Here is a 19,375-nt window from a genome sequence, read left to right on the forward strand (position 1 = left end):
TTCTTTTTTTTTTTTTTTTTTTTTTTTGCAAATCGTGTCATTTTATACCACTCTGCTCTATTCATGGTTATTTCCTAGAGAGATAGTGGGCATAGTAGCATCTCCCTTCATATGAATTAAATTGATCCTCCTGGAAGCTCCGTTATTTTAAACCATAGACTTAATAAACTTACACAGCCGGAAGGGAGTTTTATTGGTTTAAGTTAGCTTTTTTTTTTTGTCTTCTTTCGATGTACTATTATCATCATATAAATTTTCCATTGTAATACTTAGAGGTAATAAGTAACAAATAAATTAATAAGAATAAATTAAATTATTCTTACCAAATCAAATTTCTGTAAATGTAAAGCACATGCCCATCTTGTTCACCATTATTTCTACATTGCTATTTACAATGCTCATTTTCAGGGTGTCATTCAGAAACATTTACTGAGTGAATGAATGTGTTCCTTGCGACACTGATGGGAAAAGGAGCCTCTGTCAGTGAAAAAGAAGAAAGAATTTCTATGTCTTATTTTGTTCTAGTCTGTCATCTTACACAAAATCCACCTGTGCTTCTTTCTTGGCTTAGGCTGAGTAGTTTCAGAGACAGGGATCATTTGATGTGCAGAACTCGTCCGTTCCTCTATTTCTCATCATTCTGCCCAAGGATCAGCAGGATCAGAAGCTCTAGGTTTATATCTCACTTCACAGTCCTCTCATCAGACTGTGGATTCCCCTTCTTGCCCTCACTCCAGAGAACAGATACATGCTCTTGACAACTGAACAGAAACTGCCTGAACGGAAGTTGGGGGCGTAGGACCTTGACCTTCTCTACAGGCTGCTAGAAAAGAGGACTTCATCTCCCTTTACATGGTCATAGCATTATGAGGGAAAAACCTTAAATGTCTAGAGTTATTAACAAAAATTTATGTTCAATGAGGAAAAAAAGGACAAAATAGTATTTACATTACTATTCCTTTTGCAGTGGCTTAACTTGGCATTCTGTGTACCTGTGAAATAAACTGAAATTGTATTCTATACATCATTTTAATAGTGGTTATTGCTTAATGGTTGGATGTTATATAAGGCTAAAATATATTTTAATAACTTAAGGTAACTGCGTGATGTTTGCCCTATTATCGATTAGCTATTCATCTAGTTATGAAAAACATGATACGATTTCAGGTTTTCAGAGTACTCACTTGTATTCTAGATGCTATTATGTAAGAAACATGGGAGCTCTCTCCTCTTGTTCTTGTAGGACAGAGTATCAGATTATAAAAGTTTTACATTTAGGTCCTCTTCCCATATATATATTATATTTATCTCTTTAATTTATAAAGTATGCTTAATATTATGTACTTCAAACATCATAAGAATGAAACAACATATTAAAAGCATGCAATTTTCAGTTGATTATTTATCTTGCATTACTTGTTGAACACAGTCTTAAGAAAAAGTAAAAATACTTTATTATGTCTTAAATATTTTCTTTTATACTCAAATAATTTACATGTACATAGACTCATCACATAGCAGAACTTCTCAATCACTATTCGAATCTTTCCCCAGCTTAATAGGTTTTAGTCTGACCAAGCAGTGGTGCAGTGAATAAAGCATCAGACTGGGATGCAGAGGACCCAGGTTCAAAACCCCAATTTTGCCATCTTGAGGCTTATAGGGCTTGAGCGCAGGCTCCCCAGTTTAAATGCGGGGGTCACTGGCTTGAGCGTGGCATCATAGACATGACCCCATGGTCACTAGCTTGAGCCCAAAGGTTGCTAGCTTAAAACCCAAGGTCTCTGGCTTGAGCAAGGGATCACTCATTCTGTAGTCCCCCAGTCAAGGCACATATGACACATATGAGAAAGTAATCAATGAACAACTAAGGAGCTGCAAAAAAGGATTGATGCTTCTCATCTCTCTCCCTTCCTGTCTGTCTGTCTCTATCTGTCCTTCTTTCTGTGTCTCCCTATGTCTCTGTCACAAAGAAAGAAACAATGGGTTTTATTAAAAATATTAAATATATTTATGTCTATAAAAACTAAGCCTATTCATTTTGTGTAAAATTAGGTTTACCATCCATTGTTTATGTACATGTGTAATGAAGAAAGATATATTTTACATTTTATTAAGATATAATTGACATATAATATATTAGTTTCAATTATACAAAATAATATATTTGCATTGCAATATAATTGTCACAATAAGTCTAGAGAAACACCATCATCACACATAAATATAATATTTTCTTGTGATGAGAAATTTTAAGATATCTCTTAGCAACTTTCAAATATATAATACAGTATCATTAACTATAGTCCCCATGTTGCATATTACACGGCATGAGTTATTTATTTTATAACTGGAAGTTTGTACTTTTGACCTCCATCACCCATTTTGTCAAATTTCCACACCCCATCTCTAATAACCTTCAATCCTCCAATCTGTTATCTGCATCTAGAGTTTATATTATTTTTGTTCATTTGTTTTGTTTTTCAATTCCACATATAAATAACATTATATGGTATCAGTCTTTCTCTAACTAACTTATTTTCGTTAGCATAATACCCTTATGGTCCAACCATGTTGTAGCAAATGGCTAGATTTCATTTATTTTTCATGGCAGAATAATATGCCATTGTATCTATATACCACATTTTCTTTACACACTCATCTATTGAAGAGCACATAGGCTACTTCTATATCTTAGCTGTCCCAAGTAATGCTACATTGAACATGGGGATATTTATATCTTCTCGAGTTAGGGTTTTTGATTTCTTTGGAAAATATCTAGAATTGGAATTGGTGGATCATATGGCAGTTGTACTTTTAGGTTTTGAAACAACCTCAATAGTGTTTTGCATAGTGGTTGTCCCAATTTATATTCCCAAAAATAGTACACAAAAACATCCTCACCAACACTTGTTTCTTGTCTTCTTGATATAAGCAAATCTAGCAGGTGTGAGATGATATCTCAATGTGGATTTGATTTGCATTCTCTTAATAATTAGTATTGAGCACTTTTGTTGAACATTTGTATGACTTCTTTAGAAAAATGTCTATTCAGATTTCTTACCATTTTTCTCTTAACTTTTTTTAAAAGACATGGTTTAATAGCCTTCACATATGGTCAGAAAATTATTTTTATATGAATTTATTAGGGTGACACTGGTTAACATAATCATACAGGTTTTAGGTTCCAACTTCACAACACATCTGTATACACCACACTGTGTGTTCACCACTCAAGTCAAGTTTTTATCCATCACCACTTATCACCCAATACTCTCTATATGCAAAAGATATATATGTGGATATATATAAAGGGTATATTTAGATTTACATAAAAAGATATATACAGATATGTATATATCATTATCATGAATAGATTAAATCCATATTTAAGAAATGAGGAAACAGACCCTGGCTGGTTGGCTCAGTGGTAGAGCGTCGGCCTGACGTGCACGAGTACTGGGTTCGATTCCCGGCCAGAGCACACAAGAGAAGTGCCCATCTGCTTCTCCACCCCTCCCCCTCTACTTCCTCTCTGTCTCTCTCTTCCCCTCCCACAGCCAAGGCTCCATTGGAGCAAAGTTGGCCCGGGCGTTGAGGATGGCTCTGTGGCTCTGCCTCAGGTGCTAGAATGGCTCTGGTTGCAACACAGCGATGCCCCAGATGGGCAGAGAATCACCCCCTGGTGGGCATGCCGGGTGGATCCCGGTCCGGCGTATGCGGGAGTCTGTCTGACTGCCTCCCCGTTTCCAACTTCAGAAAAATACAAAAAATAAAAATAAAAATGAGGAAACAGCTCAAAAAGATTAGGTAATCTAAGCAATGCAGCTAACAAACAAGTGACAGATTTCAGATTTGATCTCAGGCCTGTCTCACTTCAAAGTCCAGTTCTTAACTTAAATTTATTCACATCTTGATCATTTTCTTAAAATAAAAGTAAAAAAAAAAAAAGTCCACAATTTTTTGTGAACTTTTGTTTTTGTTACTATTTATTTTGTTAATAAATGCCTTACGTGTGTATGTGTGTGTGTGTGTGTGTGTGTGTGTGTGTGTGTGGTTGAATAAGACAGTTTCTAAAATAATACAGAACCAACTCAGTTTCTACCAAGGACTACAACCATGGTTACTGAGAAAAACCATAGTGTCATTTACCAAATTATATCATGAGATTTGGTCTTGGAGTCAGCAGGATCCACCACTATTTAGACTTTGCTGATCCAATCTGTCAGATTTCTATTGCAGTTGCTAGACTTAAGTGATGTTTGGAGCTCCCTGCCATCTACCTTAGGACACATTTATCCTAACTCTACTATTATTCTTGGTGAGACCTCAGCACAGTTTTCTTCATGGCAAACTATGCTGGCCAACCAATCCCATGTCCAGTTCTGATGCCTCAACCCACTCCAGTAATCTAAGTTCCAGACCTCACGTTGCCAAGAAATCAGTTTGGATAATTAGTCTCAGAACACCTTGTCTTACGTTATTTTCTTTGCTCCTATTCCAAGAGCCTTGGCTCTAATGGCAAATTTAGCTTCAAGGAACCAATATTTACTTATTGTGATAAACTCATGCACTGTTGACATTTCTCGCTCAGCACTTAGGACAAAGCACTTGGTCCTCATCACCCTCAGGCCACCATTCCCTTCTTGTTTATGGAAACTCCACTTTGGCCAGAGTCCGGCTTCACCACTGATCTGCATAGACAAACCGCTTCTTGGAAAGATAGTCTCCATTACGGTAAATGGCCCTGTAATCTAGATTCAGAACCAAAATACACTTTGACTGTCAGAAAGCTTTCCTCTCTAGTTACTCCTCTCCCCCTCTACTCAAATTCACCTTTGGGTTTAGCATTTTCTTCAGACTTTCCAGCAATCGTTCTCTGTGGGTCATTTCCCAGAAGCAGACCATACTATCATCATTTTTGTGCTCTAGTTTCCAGCTCTGGGACCCAGAGCATAGTCTTCTTCAGTAACTGCACAGAATGAGTTAATGGTGTAGGTCAGTGGTCCCCAACCTTTTTGGGCCATGGACTGGTTTAATGTCAGAAAATATTTTCATGGACCAGCCTTTAGAGTGGGACAGATAAATGTATCAAGTGACCAAAATAAGCATCAAGAGTGAGTCTTAGACGGATGTAACAGAGGGAATCTGGTCATTTTTAAAAAAATAAAACATTGTTCAGACTTAAATGTAAATAAAACGGAAATAATGTAAGTTATTTATTCTTTCTCTGCGGACCAGTACCAAATGGCCCACAGACCGGTACTGGTCTGCGGCCCGAGGATTGGGGACCACTGGTGTAGGTGACTTGCTTCAGCAGAGCTCCTTATGTTTGCTCTGGCACTGGTATCCCTAAGAGTTAGTGCAACCAGGGATGACAAGTAGGACCCGGGTATAATAATACAAGCAATTAGCTCCGGAGTGATAAAAATGCTGATTGGAAAAAATTGGTTAATTCAAACTAATAATTTTCACTATATCTCTGAGTGTGTGCCTCGACCTTAAGACGCAGCAAATTTAACCAAGCTTAAAATCCTCTGTAGAAACATGCTATGAATAGGAGAAGCAATGACAATACTATTGAAAGTGAATATCTAGTCTCAACTCACTCTAACTGTGACCTTCAAGAAATCATTTTTCCTCTCTGAGCATCATATCTACTCTGTCAAAAGAGGGGCTTAAACTAGATAACCTTCATTGTGTATTTCAGCTGCCACTTTCTATATCTACGTTGATATGATTCTATCAATGCATAGACTCACTCCTATCTTTTGGGAGCTTTAAAAAATAAACTAGATGTTTGCAAATATATTCACAACACATTACCTCTCCAGGTAAATTTAACCTGAAATGGAAGTGACAATGATGACAGAGATGATTGCAGAGTTGCAGAAGCTCCAATGTCATCAAACCGGATTCATTTTATTAACAGTGATAGTCAAAGATTGGATTGGCATACTTTGGGAAAATGTATGGTGATATTTGCTAAATCTGAATTTTATACATTATACACGTGCAAAAATATATATTCAACTCCCGGTTTCATAATCAAGATAAGTGACTCCAGTGCCTCCAAGAGACACATACAAGAATGTTAGTGTTAGCAGTTGTTGCTGGCACCAGGACCATGGCATTCATGATGAATTTAATCCAGATTGTGCATGAAAACTCAGTACATAGACTTGTCTGCATAGGATCTGTCCTTAGAGTTTATCTAGATGGAAAAGATGATGAAAAACCACCTGCTTTCCCAAATAAGTGTTTGTTACTTAATTGTGAATTGAGACCCAATGAAGAAGTCACCTGGAAGTAAACACTATGCAAATTACTGAATGTTCAGTTTCTCAATTATGAGAAAATTCAAAATACATTTAATTTGAACAGAGAAAAAGAATGTTTATAATAACATTATTGATAATAGAAAAAGGGAAAATAAGTGCCTATCAACAGTAAAGTAAATAAATGATGGTCTATTTGTGCAAAATAAAATTTACAACAATGAGAATGAATGCACTGTAACTCCATGCAACACCATGGGTGGAATGCACAAGTGTGCTGTTCAATAAAACAGTATCTGATACAGGAATTTATTTATGTACTGGTCTAAAAATATGAAAGTAATAGGTCATAATAAAATGAGTGTAATTACTTTTTTAGGATAAGAGATTAAATAATTTCAGAGACAACATGTAGAAGGCTTTGGTGGTTCTGGTAATTTTCTGGTTTTTGGTCTAGGTCTTGGTTCCAGGGTATTTGTTTTAATTTATCTGTATATCTCCCCTTTTAAGTACTCACTATATGTAAATTGCATATCAAAAACATTTTCTGCCTGACCAGGTGGTGGCGCAGTGGATGGAGCATCTGACTGGGATACGGAAGGACTCAGGTTCGAGATACTGAAGTCGCCAGCTTATGTGCGGCCTCATGTGGTTTGAGCCAAAAAAAAAAAAGCTCACCAGCTTGGACCCAAGGTTGCTGGCTCAAGCAAGGGGTCACTCGGTCTGCTGAAGGCCATGGTCAAGGCACATATGAGAAAGCAATCAATGAGCAATTAATGTGTCACAATGAAAAACTGATGATTGATCCTTCTCATCTCTCTCCATTTCTGTCTGTCTGTCTCTATCTATCCCTCTCTCTGACTCTCTGTCCCTGTAAAAAAAAAAAAACATTTTCTAAGAGCAAGTTTATTCAGCATTAGATTATTATACTTCAGAATTTTATTATTATATATTTTAACCTCTGCACATACACACCAAATAACAACATTTCTGGCAATGATGGACCACACATATAACAAGGGAGCTGCACAATTCCTATAACTAGTGACACTGTAGCCATTGCAATGTCATAGCACAATGCATTTCTCATGTGTTTGATGTAATACTGGTGTAAACAAACCTACTGTGTTGCTAGTGTATAAAAGGACAGCACATATAATTATGTACCATGCATAATATTTGATAATGCTAATATTGTAAATGACCGTGTTACTTGTGCATGTGATAGTGAAACTATGCTTTTTATTCTTACATAGAGTGTACTCTTTCTATTTATAAAAAATACATTGCTGTAAAACCATATGCTTTGCTACACTGGCAGCAACCTGACCTGTCTTGTGTTTACCACGTCTCTTGATTGTATCATTTTCTTTCGTGCTTAATTTATTCTTATGTTTTTCAAATAAATTTACTGTAGCCAAAATGCACAGTATTTATAAAGTCTACAATAATGTACAGCAATGTCTCAGGCTTTCTCATTCATTTACCATTCATGCACTGGCTCACTTAAAATAACTTCTACTCAAGTGTAACATGGGTGGTTGTTTTCTAGATTATGGAATGAAAACAAAATGCCTATGTAAGGACTCATGAGCTGGAAATAAGAATGTTCAATGCAGTCATTTAACTATTGCTAAATGAGTATATTAGGCAGTGAGATATAGAGGGAAAAAATAACATCATTTTTTTTATTTAGAAGTTAAATTTAATGGAGTGATGTTGGTCTACAAGAACACATATGGTAGGTTTCAGGTAAACAGCTCTATAGCATTTGAACTGCTAATTGCGTTGTGTGACCATCATCCAAAGTTAAATTATTTCTCAATCACCAAGCCAGTAGGAAATAACAGATGATGACATATATAATTATATCTGACACTTATTCTTGAGAGACCAAGTGTTTAACACCCAGACCCAGACACAGAGATGGTTATATAATCCGGGTCAGAGAGGAGCCGGGCTGAACTCTCCGGCAACAGACTGGATGCAGCGATGTCAGTGTTCTGGATCAGGGACAGATATTTCCTGTGAGTTTCCTAATTTATATTTTAGATTTCTACAGTATTGTATCTTTACTTGCAAGAAAGCATGTGATAAAAAACCAATGGAGGGTGTGAAATATTATACAAACCTTTATTTTAATTACTTTTATCAATCTGTTTTAAAGACATACATAAGTGGCAGGGAATACAATAAAATGTAAGTTTGGATTGTGAAGGTGGTTGGAAAGCTTTTTGTTTTGTTTTGAATCTCTTACCTGTACTTTTACATTTTGAAATAAAAAATTTTGTTTAAAGATGTGTCTATAAGCACAGATAATTAGATGAGTTGACACCCTGTTTTAGAGACCTGCATATTGATGCCTACGTCATTATTCAGATGCAATTCTTTGTTCCACATTCAACTTTATTTTTCTTATATTCCCAAAGAGCAGAAGAGGTCATGCATTATATTATATATGATAAGCCTGGTTTGTGTAAATATAATGGAACATACAATTCAACTGGCCTCCAAAGGACCAATTCTTTTTAACCAAAGGAAAGCAGATTTTAGAGATATTTAAGAGAAAGGCAAACAAAAAATAATAATAAAAGCAATATTACAATTTCTAAGGAATTAAGGTAGGGCACAGTTCACATATAAATTCCATGAGGTTATGGCACTGTGGACACATAAGGACGTTCATCTAGTGTCTCGCATATTTGATCTGTTGGTGAATAGATTGGGTGGATTTTACCAGGTTGCAACAGGGAAGCTCATACAGTAATCCATACTCCATTTCTTCTCTCTCAGTCACATATGCTACCGGGATGCCTACAGTCAGGTGCCAAATATTCTTCATATTCTCCCCTGAGCAATGCAGTCAGAGGGAGAGCAATCAGCCCTGGCATATTCCAGGCTGGACACTATAATGTATCGCTCATGGAGACCCTTGAAACCCAGTCTTAAGCCACCCCTCCATGCCTCGGGAGTCCTGGATCACAGACTGGCTCCATCCTCTGTTTACTGAGGCTACCTAAGATAAAGGGATAATGGAAAAGTGGGGACATGTCATATCAAGAAAAAAAAATATCTGCCTGCTCTACAATATTGGATAATGGGGGGAAAACAGAAATAGGTTCATTGCCTGTATCTCTCACTTCAGTATGCTTCTTTATTGCAGCATATAACAACACTTAAACTATATCAAGAAAAGAAACCACCTTGTAACAAGATGTGGGACAGCTGGAGCAATAATTATAACAACTACTTGCTTGACTCTGAGGACATCAATTTCTTAATCTACAAGATAGATGAAGCAACAATTAAAAAATATTACATAGGCTGGTATGTAAATAACATGATTTAAAATGTCCTACAAACTCTATACAGTGCTATAAAATATAAGCTGTATTATAATAATTTTACCAATTTATACTGAATTGAAAATATTCCAGGAGAATCAGTATGTTAAAGGCAGAATTGTGCTGTTGGGCTCTTCTTATTATTACTGAAAACAAGAAAGGACCATCAGTTTAACTACTAAGAGAGATGAGGTTAACCTTCCACCTCCGTTTCCTTCCTCCACACCCAGGGGCCCCCAGACCTGAGTGATGGCTGGTGAGAACTGCACTGTCTTCACTGACTTCATACTCTTAGGACTTTCTGGCAGACAGGATGTGCAGCGGGGGCTCTTTGTGCTCTTCCTGCTGGTTTATGGCATCACTCTGATCGCCAACCTAGGCATGATCCTGCTCATCAACCTGGACCCCAGACTCCACACGCCCATGTACTATTTCCTGAGCAGTCTGTCTTTCTGTGATGTCTGCTACTCCTCCACGGTCTCTCCCAGGATGCTGGCCGACTTCTTATCTGAACAAAAGAGGATTCCATATCATTTATGCTTCGTTCAGATGTTCTTTTTTGGGTTCTTTGCAGCTGTCGAATGTGTCATGTTGTCTGTCATGGCGTATGACCGTTACGTAGCCGTTTGTAATCCACTTTCTTACACAGTTGTCATGTCCAGGAGACTCTGCACCCAGCTCGTGGCCATTGCCTATATCGCAGGTTTGCTCGATGTAACAGTCTTCACTTCTTGTACTTTTCCATTATCATTTTGCAATTCCAATGTCATCAATCACTTTTTTTGTGACATCCCACCCTTACTAGCCCTCTCCTCCTCAGATACTACTAGCAGTGAGATAGCATCGGTCATTTCCTGTAGCTGTGTTGTGGGGTCCAGCATCGTCACTGTCCTCCTCTCCTACAGCTACATCATAACCACCGTTCTTAGAATGAACTCAGCCGAGGGGAGACGCAAAGCCTTCTCCACCTGTGCCTCCCACTTAACTGCTGTGGCTATATTTCACGGCACACTCTTGTTCATGTATTTCCGTCCCAATTCCAGTTACTCCACAGACACAGACAAAATGGCCTCGGTTTTCTACACCGTTGTCATCCCCATGCTAAACCCACTGATCTACAGTTTAAGGAATAAGGATGTGAAAGGTGCCCTGAAAAAAGCAATTGACACTAAATTATGTTCTGGATGAAAGTGTGCTCCCCACAATGTTTTTATCTAGAGATGGTAAGAGCTAAAGTCCAGGTTCTGTGAAACAGTGTCCTGTGGTCTCACAAGTACAGTTCTGGATAGTTCTTTACCTATCTTTGGGTTTAAACTGAGTGTAGGAAACAGTCATTACTAAACTTAATCTCTTCAACGTAAGGAAGAGTGCTATTAGATTTATTCTGTTTTTTTGCCAAGACGGTCTCTTTATACCACTCTGTTTTATTACTTGGTATGTCCCAGAGAGATATGGGAATAGTAACATCTCCCCTCATATCAATTAAATTTACCTTCCGTATAATTATCCTTTAAGTTTTTCATCATAACACTTAGAAATAATAAGTAGCAAATAAGTTAAAATCCTTCTGCCTAACTCAAATATCCATAAATGTAAGTCCTTTGCCTGCTCTGTTCACCATTATTTCTACAATGCTGTTTACAATGCTCATTTTCAGGATGTCATTTAGAAACATTTATTGAATGAATATGTGTTCCTTGAGACACTAATGGGAAAGGGAGCCTCTGTCAATGAAAAAGAAAAAAGACTTTCTATGTTTTATTTTGTTCTAGTCTGTCATCTTACACAAAACCCACCTGCGCTTCTTTCTTGGCTTAGGCTGAGTAGGTATCAGAGACAGGGATCATTTGATGTGCAGAACTCGTCCGTTCCTCTATTTCTCATCATTCTGCCAAGGATCAGCAGGATCAGAAGCTCTAGGTTTATATCCCACTTCACAGTCCTCACATCAGACTGTGGATTCCCCTTCCTGCCCTCACTCCAGAGAACAGATACATGCTCTTGACAACTGTACAGAAACTGCCTAAATGGAAGTTGGGGGCGTAGGACCTTGACCTTCTCTACTGGCCACCAGAAAAGAGGACTTCATAGGACTATACTAAATAATTGTTTAAGTCAACTGAAATACCCAGAGTTATTAACATAAATTTATGTACAATGAAAATAAAAAACAAAATAGTATGTACATTAGTATTCTATTTGCAATGACTGAAATGGTTGCTGTGTATCTGTGAATAAACTGAAACTGTATTCTAAATATTTCTTTTATTAATTTTAATGAGGTGATATTAATAAATCAGGGTACATATGTTTAAAGAAAACATCTCCATGTTATCTTGTCATTCAATTATGTTGTATGCCCATCACCCAAAGTCAGATTGTCCTCCATCACCTTCTATCCTAAACATTTTAATAATGGTCATTGCTTAGTGGTTGGATGTTAAGTAATGCTAAAATCTATTTTAATAATTTAAAGTAACTGTACATGATGTTTGCTTTATTATCAATTATTAATCCAGTTATGAAAATTGATACTATTTCAGATTTTCAGAGTATTCATTCACTTTTTTAAAATTTTTTTTATTTATTCATTTTGGAGAGGAGAGGGAGAGACACAGAGAGAGAGGGGGTGGAGAGAGAGAGAGAGAGAAGGGGGGGAGGAGCGGAAGCATCAACTCCCATATGTGCCTTGACCAGGCAAGCCCAGGGTTTCGAACCGGCAACCTCAGCATTTCCAGGTCGATGTTTTAGCCACTACGCCACCACAGGTCAGGCTCATTCACTTTTTAGGTTGTGATTATGTAGAAAATATGGAATCTCTCCTTGTTTCTGGAGGACAGAGTAATAAATTATAAAGCTTTTTCAATTACGTCCTCATTCTTTTTACATAATATATATAAAACACTGTGATTGATTAAGAAAGTTTCTAAGATAATAAAAAGCCAACTAAGTTCCCATCAAGGACTACAGCCATAGTGCCATTTATGGCAATATGTTATAAGATTTAGTCTTGGAGTCTGCAAGTTCTACCACTACCACATTTAGAACTTGCTCATCCAATCTGTCAGATTTGAGCTGCAGTTTCTAACTCAAGTGATGTTTGGAGCTCCCTGCCATCTACCTTAGGACACATTTATCCTGACCCTACGCGCACTCTTGGATAAACCTGAGCGGAGTTTTCTTCATGGCTAACTACGCTGGCCAACCATTCCCAAGTCCAGGCCTGATGCCTCAACCCACTTCAGTCATCTATGTTCCAGACATCACATTACCAAGAAATTCATTTGGATAATTAGCCCCAGAATACCTCATTTTATGTTATTCTGTTTGTCCCTATTCCAAGAGCCTTGGCTCTAATGGCAAACTTAGCTTCAAGGAACCAATATTTCCTTTTTGTGATAAACTCATGCACTGTTGACATTTCTTGCTCAGCACTTAGGACAAAGCACTTGGTCCTCATCACCCTCAGGCCACCATTCCCTTCTTGTCTATGGAAACCCCACATTGGCCAGACCCGGCTTCACCACTGATATGCATAGACAAACCGCTTCTTGGAAAGATAGTCTCCATTACGGTAAATGGCCCTGTAATCTAGATTCAGAACCAAAATACACTTTGACTGTCAGAAAGCTTTCCTCTCTAGTTACTCCTCTCCCCCTCTACTCAAATTCACCTTTGGGTTTAGCATTTTCTTCAGACTTTCCAGCAATCATTGTCTGTTCATCATTTCCCAGAAGCTGACCACACCATCATCATTTTTGTGCTCTAGTTTCTAGCTCTGGTTCCGAGAGCATAGTCTTCTTCAGTAACTGTGCAGAATGAGTTAATGGTATGAGTGAATTCCTTCAGCAGAGCTCCTTATGTTTTCTCTGGTATCCCTAAGCGTTAGTGCAACCAGGGATGACATGTAGGGCCCATGTATAATAATACAAGCAATTAGCTCCGGAGTAATAAAATGCTGGTTGGAGAAATTAGTTAATTCAAAACTAATAATTCTCACTATATCTCTGAGTATGTGGCTCAACCCTAAGAGGCAGCAAACTTAACCAAGCTTGAAATACTCTGTAGAAACATGTTGTGAACTGGAGAAAAAATGACAATGATATTGAGCCTGAATATCTTGTCTCAAGTCACATAACTGTGACCTTTAACAAATCATTTTTTTCTCTCTGAGCATCATATCCACTCTGTAAAAAGAGGGGCTTAAACTAGATAACCTTCATTACATATTTCAGCTACCACAACCTGTATCTATGTTGATTTGAATTTATCCATGCATAGACCCACTCCTATCTTTTGGGAGATTTAAACAAATAACATATGGTTGCAAATATATTTACAACAAAACAGCACATTACATCTCCAGGTAAATCTTACCTGAAATGGAAGTGACAATGATGACAGAGATGATTGCATAGTTGCCCCAAGAATATCAAACTGGTCTCATTTAACTATTGTGATAACTAATGTATGGACTGGCGAACTTCTTGAAGAACTTATGATGATATTTACTAAATCTGAATTTTATGCACATACATGCACAAACGTATCTTCATCTTATTCTCAAGATAAATGACTTCATCACCATAACATTATTGATAATAGCAATAATAAAAATAACTGCCTTTCTACATTAAAGTAGATATATAAAAGATGGTCTATTTGTACAAAGTAAAATTTACAACAATGAGAATGAATGTACTGCAACTCTATACAACAACATGGATGGATTGCACAAGTGTGTTGTTCAATAGAATAGTATCTATTATAGGCATTTACTTTTGTATGGTTCCAAAAATACATATAAAGATAATATGCCATGATAAAACCCAAGAATGTAATTACTCCCTTAGGGTAAAATATTAAGTAATTAGGAGATAACATGTTGAAGATTTTGATGACTCTGATAATTTTCTGGTTTTTAGGCCCAGATGCCAGGAGTATCTTTTTAAATTTATCTGTTTATCTCCCCATTTAAGTATTCTTTATATGTAAATTACATATCAAATATTTTCTAAGATCAAGTTTATTCACCATTAGATTTGATTTATGACACTTCAGAATTTCATTATTATAAATTTTTATCACACTACCTGATATCAAACTATACTACAAGGACATAGCAATCAAAACATCATGGCATTGGCAGAAGAATAGGCATATAAATCAATGGAACAGAGTAGAGAGCACAGAAATAAACCCATGCCTTTATGTTCCATTAATATTTGACAAAGGAGGCAAGAACATACAATAGGAGTAAAGACAATCTCTTCAATAAATGATGTTGGGAAAATTAAACAGATACATGAAAAAATAAAACTAGCCCACCAACTTATATAAGAATAAACTCGAAATGAATTAAAGACTTAAATGTAAGTCATGAAACCATATTACAGAAAAACATGGGCTGTAAAATTTCAGTAGCAATATTTTGCTAATATATTTCCTCAGGCAAGAGAAACAAAGGAAAAAATAAACAAATGGGACTACATCAAACTAAAAAACTTTTGCACAACAGAAGAAACTATCAACAAAGCAAAAAGGCAACCCACTAAATGGGAGAATATATTCACCAATGATAAATCTGATAAGGGATTAATTTCTAAAACATGTAAAGAAATCATATAACTCATATATCACTAAGAAGATAAACAACTCAATTAAAATATGGGCAAAGGATCTGAATACACACATCTTCAAAGAAGACAGGCAGATGACCAAAAGACATATGAAAAAATGCTCAACGTCATTGATCAGAGATACAAATTAAAACCACAATGAGATATCACTTCATGCCTGTCAGAATGGCGCTCATCAATAAATTAACAAACAACAATGGCTGGCAACGGTGTGGACAAAAGGGAAGCCTCCTGCACTGTTGGTGAGAATGCAAACTGGTGCAGCCACTATGGAAAGAGTATGAAGTTTCCTCAAAAAATTAAACAGGAACTGCCTTTTGACCCAATGATTCCACTTCTGGAAATATATTTGAAGAAAATCAGAACACTAATCTGTAAGAATATATACACACCTATGTTCATTGCAGTATTTTTTTGCAATAGCCAAGATTTGGAAACTGCCCCAGGGCCCATCACTAGATAGGTGGATAAAGAAAACTGCAGTTCATTTACACACTGTAATAATACTCAGCGGGGGAAAAAAAAAAAAAGAAAGGAAATCTTATCCTTTGAGACAGCCTGGATGGACCAGGAGACTATTATGCTAAGTGAAATAAATCAATGAGAGAAAGACAAATACCATATGATCTCACTTATTTGTAGAATCTAATGAACAAAATAATTTAACAAACAAAATAGAAATGGAAACCTAGATACTTAGAACAGACTGACAGCTGTCAGAGGGGAAGCGGGTTGTGGGGCTGGATGAGGAAAAGGTGAAGGGATTAAGCACAAAAACACATACGTACAAAACACAGGGACACAGACAACAGCATAAGGATAGCTAGAGTGAAAGGAGGAGGCGGGGCTGTGGGAGGGGCAAAGGGGGTAAATGGGGTGGAGACTTTATTGTGGGCACTGAACACACAATGTAGTATGCAGAGGATGTTTTATTGAGTTATACACTGAAATCTGTATAGTTTATATGAACCAAAGTCACCCTCCAATAAGTTAAATAAATAAGTAAATAAAAAAGTAGCAATATGTGAGATTACCACATTTCTAAATGAAAGGTGAAGAGATGTTTTAGAAATGGAAATAACAGGATGAATAAAAAAGAGATAAGCCACTATGCTATGCTTCTGAAATTGATGCAGAATAATAGTGAATGTAAACTGTAATTGAAAAATAGAAAATTTTTAAAAGATTGCTAGCAAAGCAAAAAGAAGATAAAAATCATTGAGTATTTATTTAAATCTCATCAGACATCTGGTTTCACTGGAGGAGAATATAGATCCACGGGAGCCTTGAAGCATAACATTAAAATAAATCCTGGTAAATTTCCGACATTGATCAACTTGGTGAGAAGAGTGAAGAATTAAAATTTCAACCATTGCTAGAGTCGTTGCAGTATTCACAGGGGAAAATTCAGAACCAGAATGTAATTAATTATGCTCTCATAACAGAAGAATGAAGGCAGAGGCTTTAGAGAGTTAAGTCTCAACAGTCACTGGGTAGAAATAAAATGCAATCTGCCTATTGTTCATATACCAGAGATAAGGATAGAAAGACTTGCTCATTTCAGGTAGGTTTCTGAATGGCTCAATTAAATATGGGGCTAGATGAAACTTTTTTCGCAAAAATAAGGAAACAAGTATTGAGTAAATTGTAAATGTATCATTTGATAACTGCTTTCTCAGAGAAATTCTTCAATCTAATGGCCAAGGGTATTTCTTTGTTAGATCTGTGTGAATTTGTCTGACCTCATTTGTCATTAGTATCAAGAAATTGAATATTTCTCTAATTTATATTGTAATCAAAGTTGATAAGTAAAACATTTTTACCACTGTGCACAGATATCATTGTACATGCTAATTTAATATTTGCTTTTTATCAAATAATAGAGATAACACATTATAAATACTGATATGTGTAAATCCAAGTTTATATGGACCACCTACTATAACATACACCTAGAAAAAAATGTAGACACCATCTACATTAAAGTTTTCCTGTATCAGCAAACACATACACAATGTGTACATAGAAAAGACAAAATTCTATATGTCTAAGGAACATCCATTTTACCTCTCATTTTTATTTTAATGGAAAACAACTTAAAATACAAAGATGTGCAAATATATGCACTAATGTCTATTGTTTTTAATTTTTAATCATGTCTCATTTGTTTTCAAGAAATGTGTTCTATGCAAAGGTCAGTCACACAGATAGGTAATAAATGATGTAGCAAGCCAGTAATAAAGAGTGTTAGAATAGTTCTATAAAGGTGAGTCAGGTGTCAGTCAACACTAAACCATATACCCCAACAGCAAAATTATAATTTCTATTTATTAACTTTTATGCAAAATCATTGTCATTTCTTTTCCTTTGGAAAAACATACAAAACTATCTTATTGGATATCTATTTATGTTAAAAGCTCACAAGCTGTGTCTGATATGCTTGTTATAATATTTTTTAAGGTTTTGTGGCAGGAATGCTTTTATTTCTGTTTTCACTTGCTTTTTTAATAGATAAATTTATGTATAAGATAGCAGAAGTGGCCCTGGCTGGTTGGCTCAGTGGTAGAGCATCGGCCTGGCGTGCAGAAGTCCAGGGTTCGATTCCCGGCCAGGGCACACAGGAGAGGCACCCATCTGCTTCTCCACCCCTCCCCCTCTCCTTCCTCTCTGTCTCTCTCTTCCCCTCCCGCAGCCGAGGCTCCATTGGAGCAAAGATGGCCCGGGCACTGGGGATGGCTCCTTGGCCTCTGCCCCAGGCGTTGGAGTGGCTCTGGTCGAGGCAGAGCTACGCCCTGGAGGGGCAGAGCTTCGCCCCCTGGTGGGCAGAGCATCGCCCCCTGGTGGGCGTGCCAGGTGGATCCTGGTCGCGTGCATGCGGGAGTCTGTCTGACCGTCTCTCCCCGTTTCTAGCTTCAGAAAAATAAAAAAAAAAAAAAAAAAAAAAGATAGCAAAAGTTTTTCTAATATATATGTTGATTATATATATTATATATATAACTAAAATAAGGTTTTAGAATAACAAAGACTATTTACCATCATATTATAGACAACTGCATGATTTTATTATTAATTTTTAAATCTCTATGAGTTTTTTGTACATAATACAATTTGAACAGATACTTTTTTAATTAATATAGCATACAATTTTTATAGAATATTTTAATAAATGATTAGCTTATATTTACCAAAATACTACCTTACTTATAGAACAGAAATATTTTTAGCAACCCATAGTCCTTACTTTCCTTGTTTCTTGCAACAGGAAGCCTTACTAAACCTGGTTTTCCTTAGTAGCATTATCACGCTTTGAAATTATGTGATAGTGGTCTACATCTCAGGGACAGGCAACCATTACTTGAAAGAAGGAGACTATAAGTAGATAGTTGTCTATGCAGTTTTATGCTTAGGGGTATCAGTGATATCAGGAAGGCCATGCAGATATAGAATTTTTTCTCACTTGTTTGTCTCTAATGTCTTAAATTCTATTGTAAAGAAAGCTGTTCTATTAGAAAATAAATCCTTTGGGAAAGAATTTATTTATATTAACCAATTTCCAGCAATATATTGCTACCCATGCTCCAAATTTAATGGGGAATCAGAGTTAGACTACGTGTCCAGAGGGGTTTCCATGTTTACCAAGTTAAAGTTTGGATCCTGCCTAAAGGGAATATAGCCTAAAGAAATTGGCATCCCTGTAGACAGAGCCCCTGAGGGGAAAATGAGTATGAGTATGGAAGGAAACAGAAGGCAACCAAGGATAATGTCTCCTCCTCCAATATACACCAGAGAAGTCGAGAATGGTAGCAAAGCCCCCAGGTCCCACCGATACAGCACTGCTTGCAATCTACCTGGTGGAAAACTACTTAGGTGGTTTGAGATTTGCCTTAACAATATATCCCACCACAGGAGTCCATTTAGTGTTTTGGTATTGGCATTATCATACAAACAGCAATCCGTTATGAAAGGACATTAAAACTGGTCACTAAAATCAATTTTTCAAAAATTAAAAATATATTAATTTCATTGAATTTTGCCTGAGATTATGCTACCTTTAGAAGCTAGGGGAGACTCCCTAACAAAAACAAACAAACAAAAAAAAAAACAAGTGAGCAAA

General features: G+C 36.6%; 1 protein-coding gene across 1 annotated transcript; it reads left to right on the forward strand.

Moving 5' to 3' along the window:
* Positions 1-9,511: 9,511 nt before the first annotated feature.
* LOC136388659 (olfactory receptor 5AR1-like) lies at positions 9,512-11,343 on the forward strand. Its single transcript, XM_066360481.1, has 2 exons — positions 9,512-9,605; positions 9,853-11,343. The coding sequence occupies exon 2, from the start codon at positions 9,872-9,874 to the stop codon at positions 10,808-10,810; it is 939 nt and encodes a 312-aa protein (XP_066216578.1). The 5' UTR covers positions 9,512-9,605; positions 9,853-9,871; the 3' UTR covers positions 10,811-11,343.
* The last annotated feature ends 8,032 nt before the right edge of the window (positions 11,344-19,375 follow it).

Source organism: Saccopteryx leptura, chromosome 1 (assembly GCF_036850995.1).
Source record: "Saccopteryx leptura isolate mSacLep1 chromosome 1, mSacLep1_pri_phased_curated, whole genome shotgun sequence".
Taxonomy (NCBI): Eukaryota; Metazoa; Chordata; class Mammalia; order Chiroptera; family Emballonuridae; genus Saccopteryx; species Saccopteryx leptura.

What these genes read in the sequence shown, in the direction of transcription:
- LOC136388659 (XM_066360481.1), top strand. Translation starts at nt 9,872, where the DNA reads ATGGCTGGTGAGAACTGCACTGTCTTCACTGACTTCATACTCTTAGGA.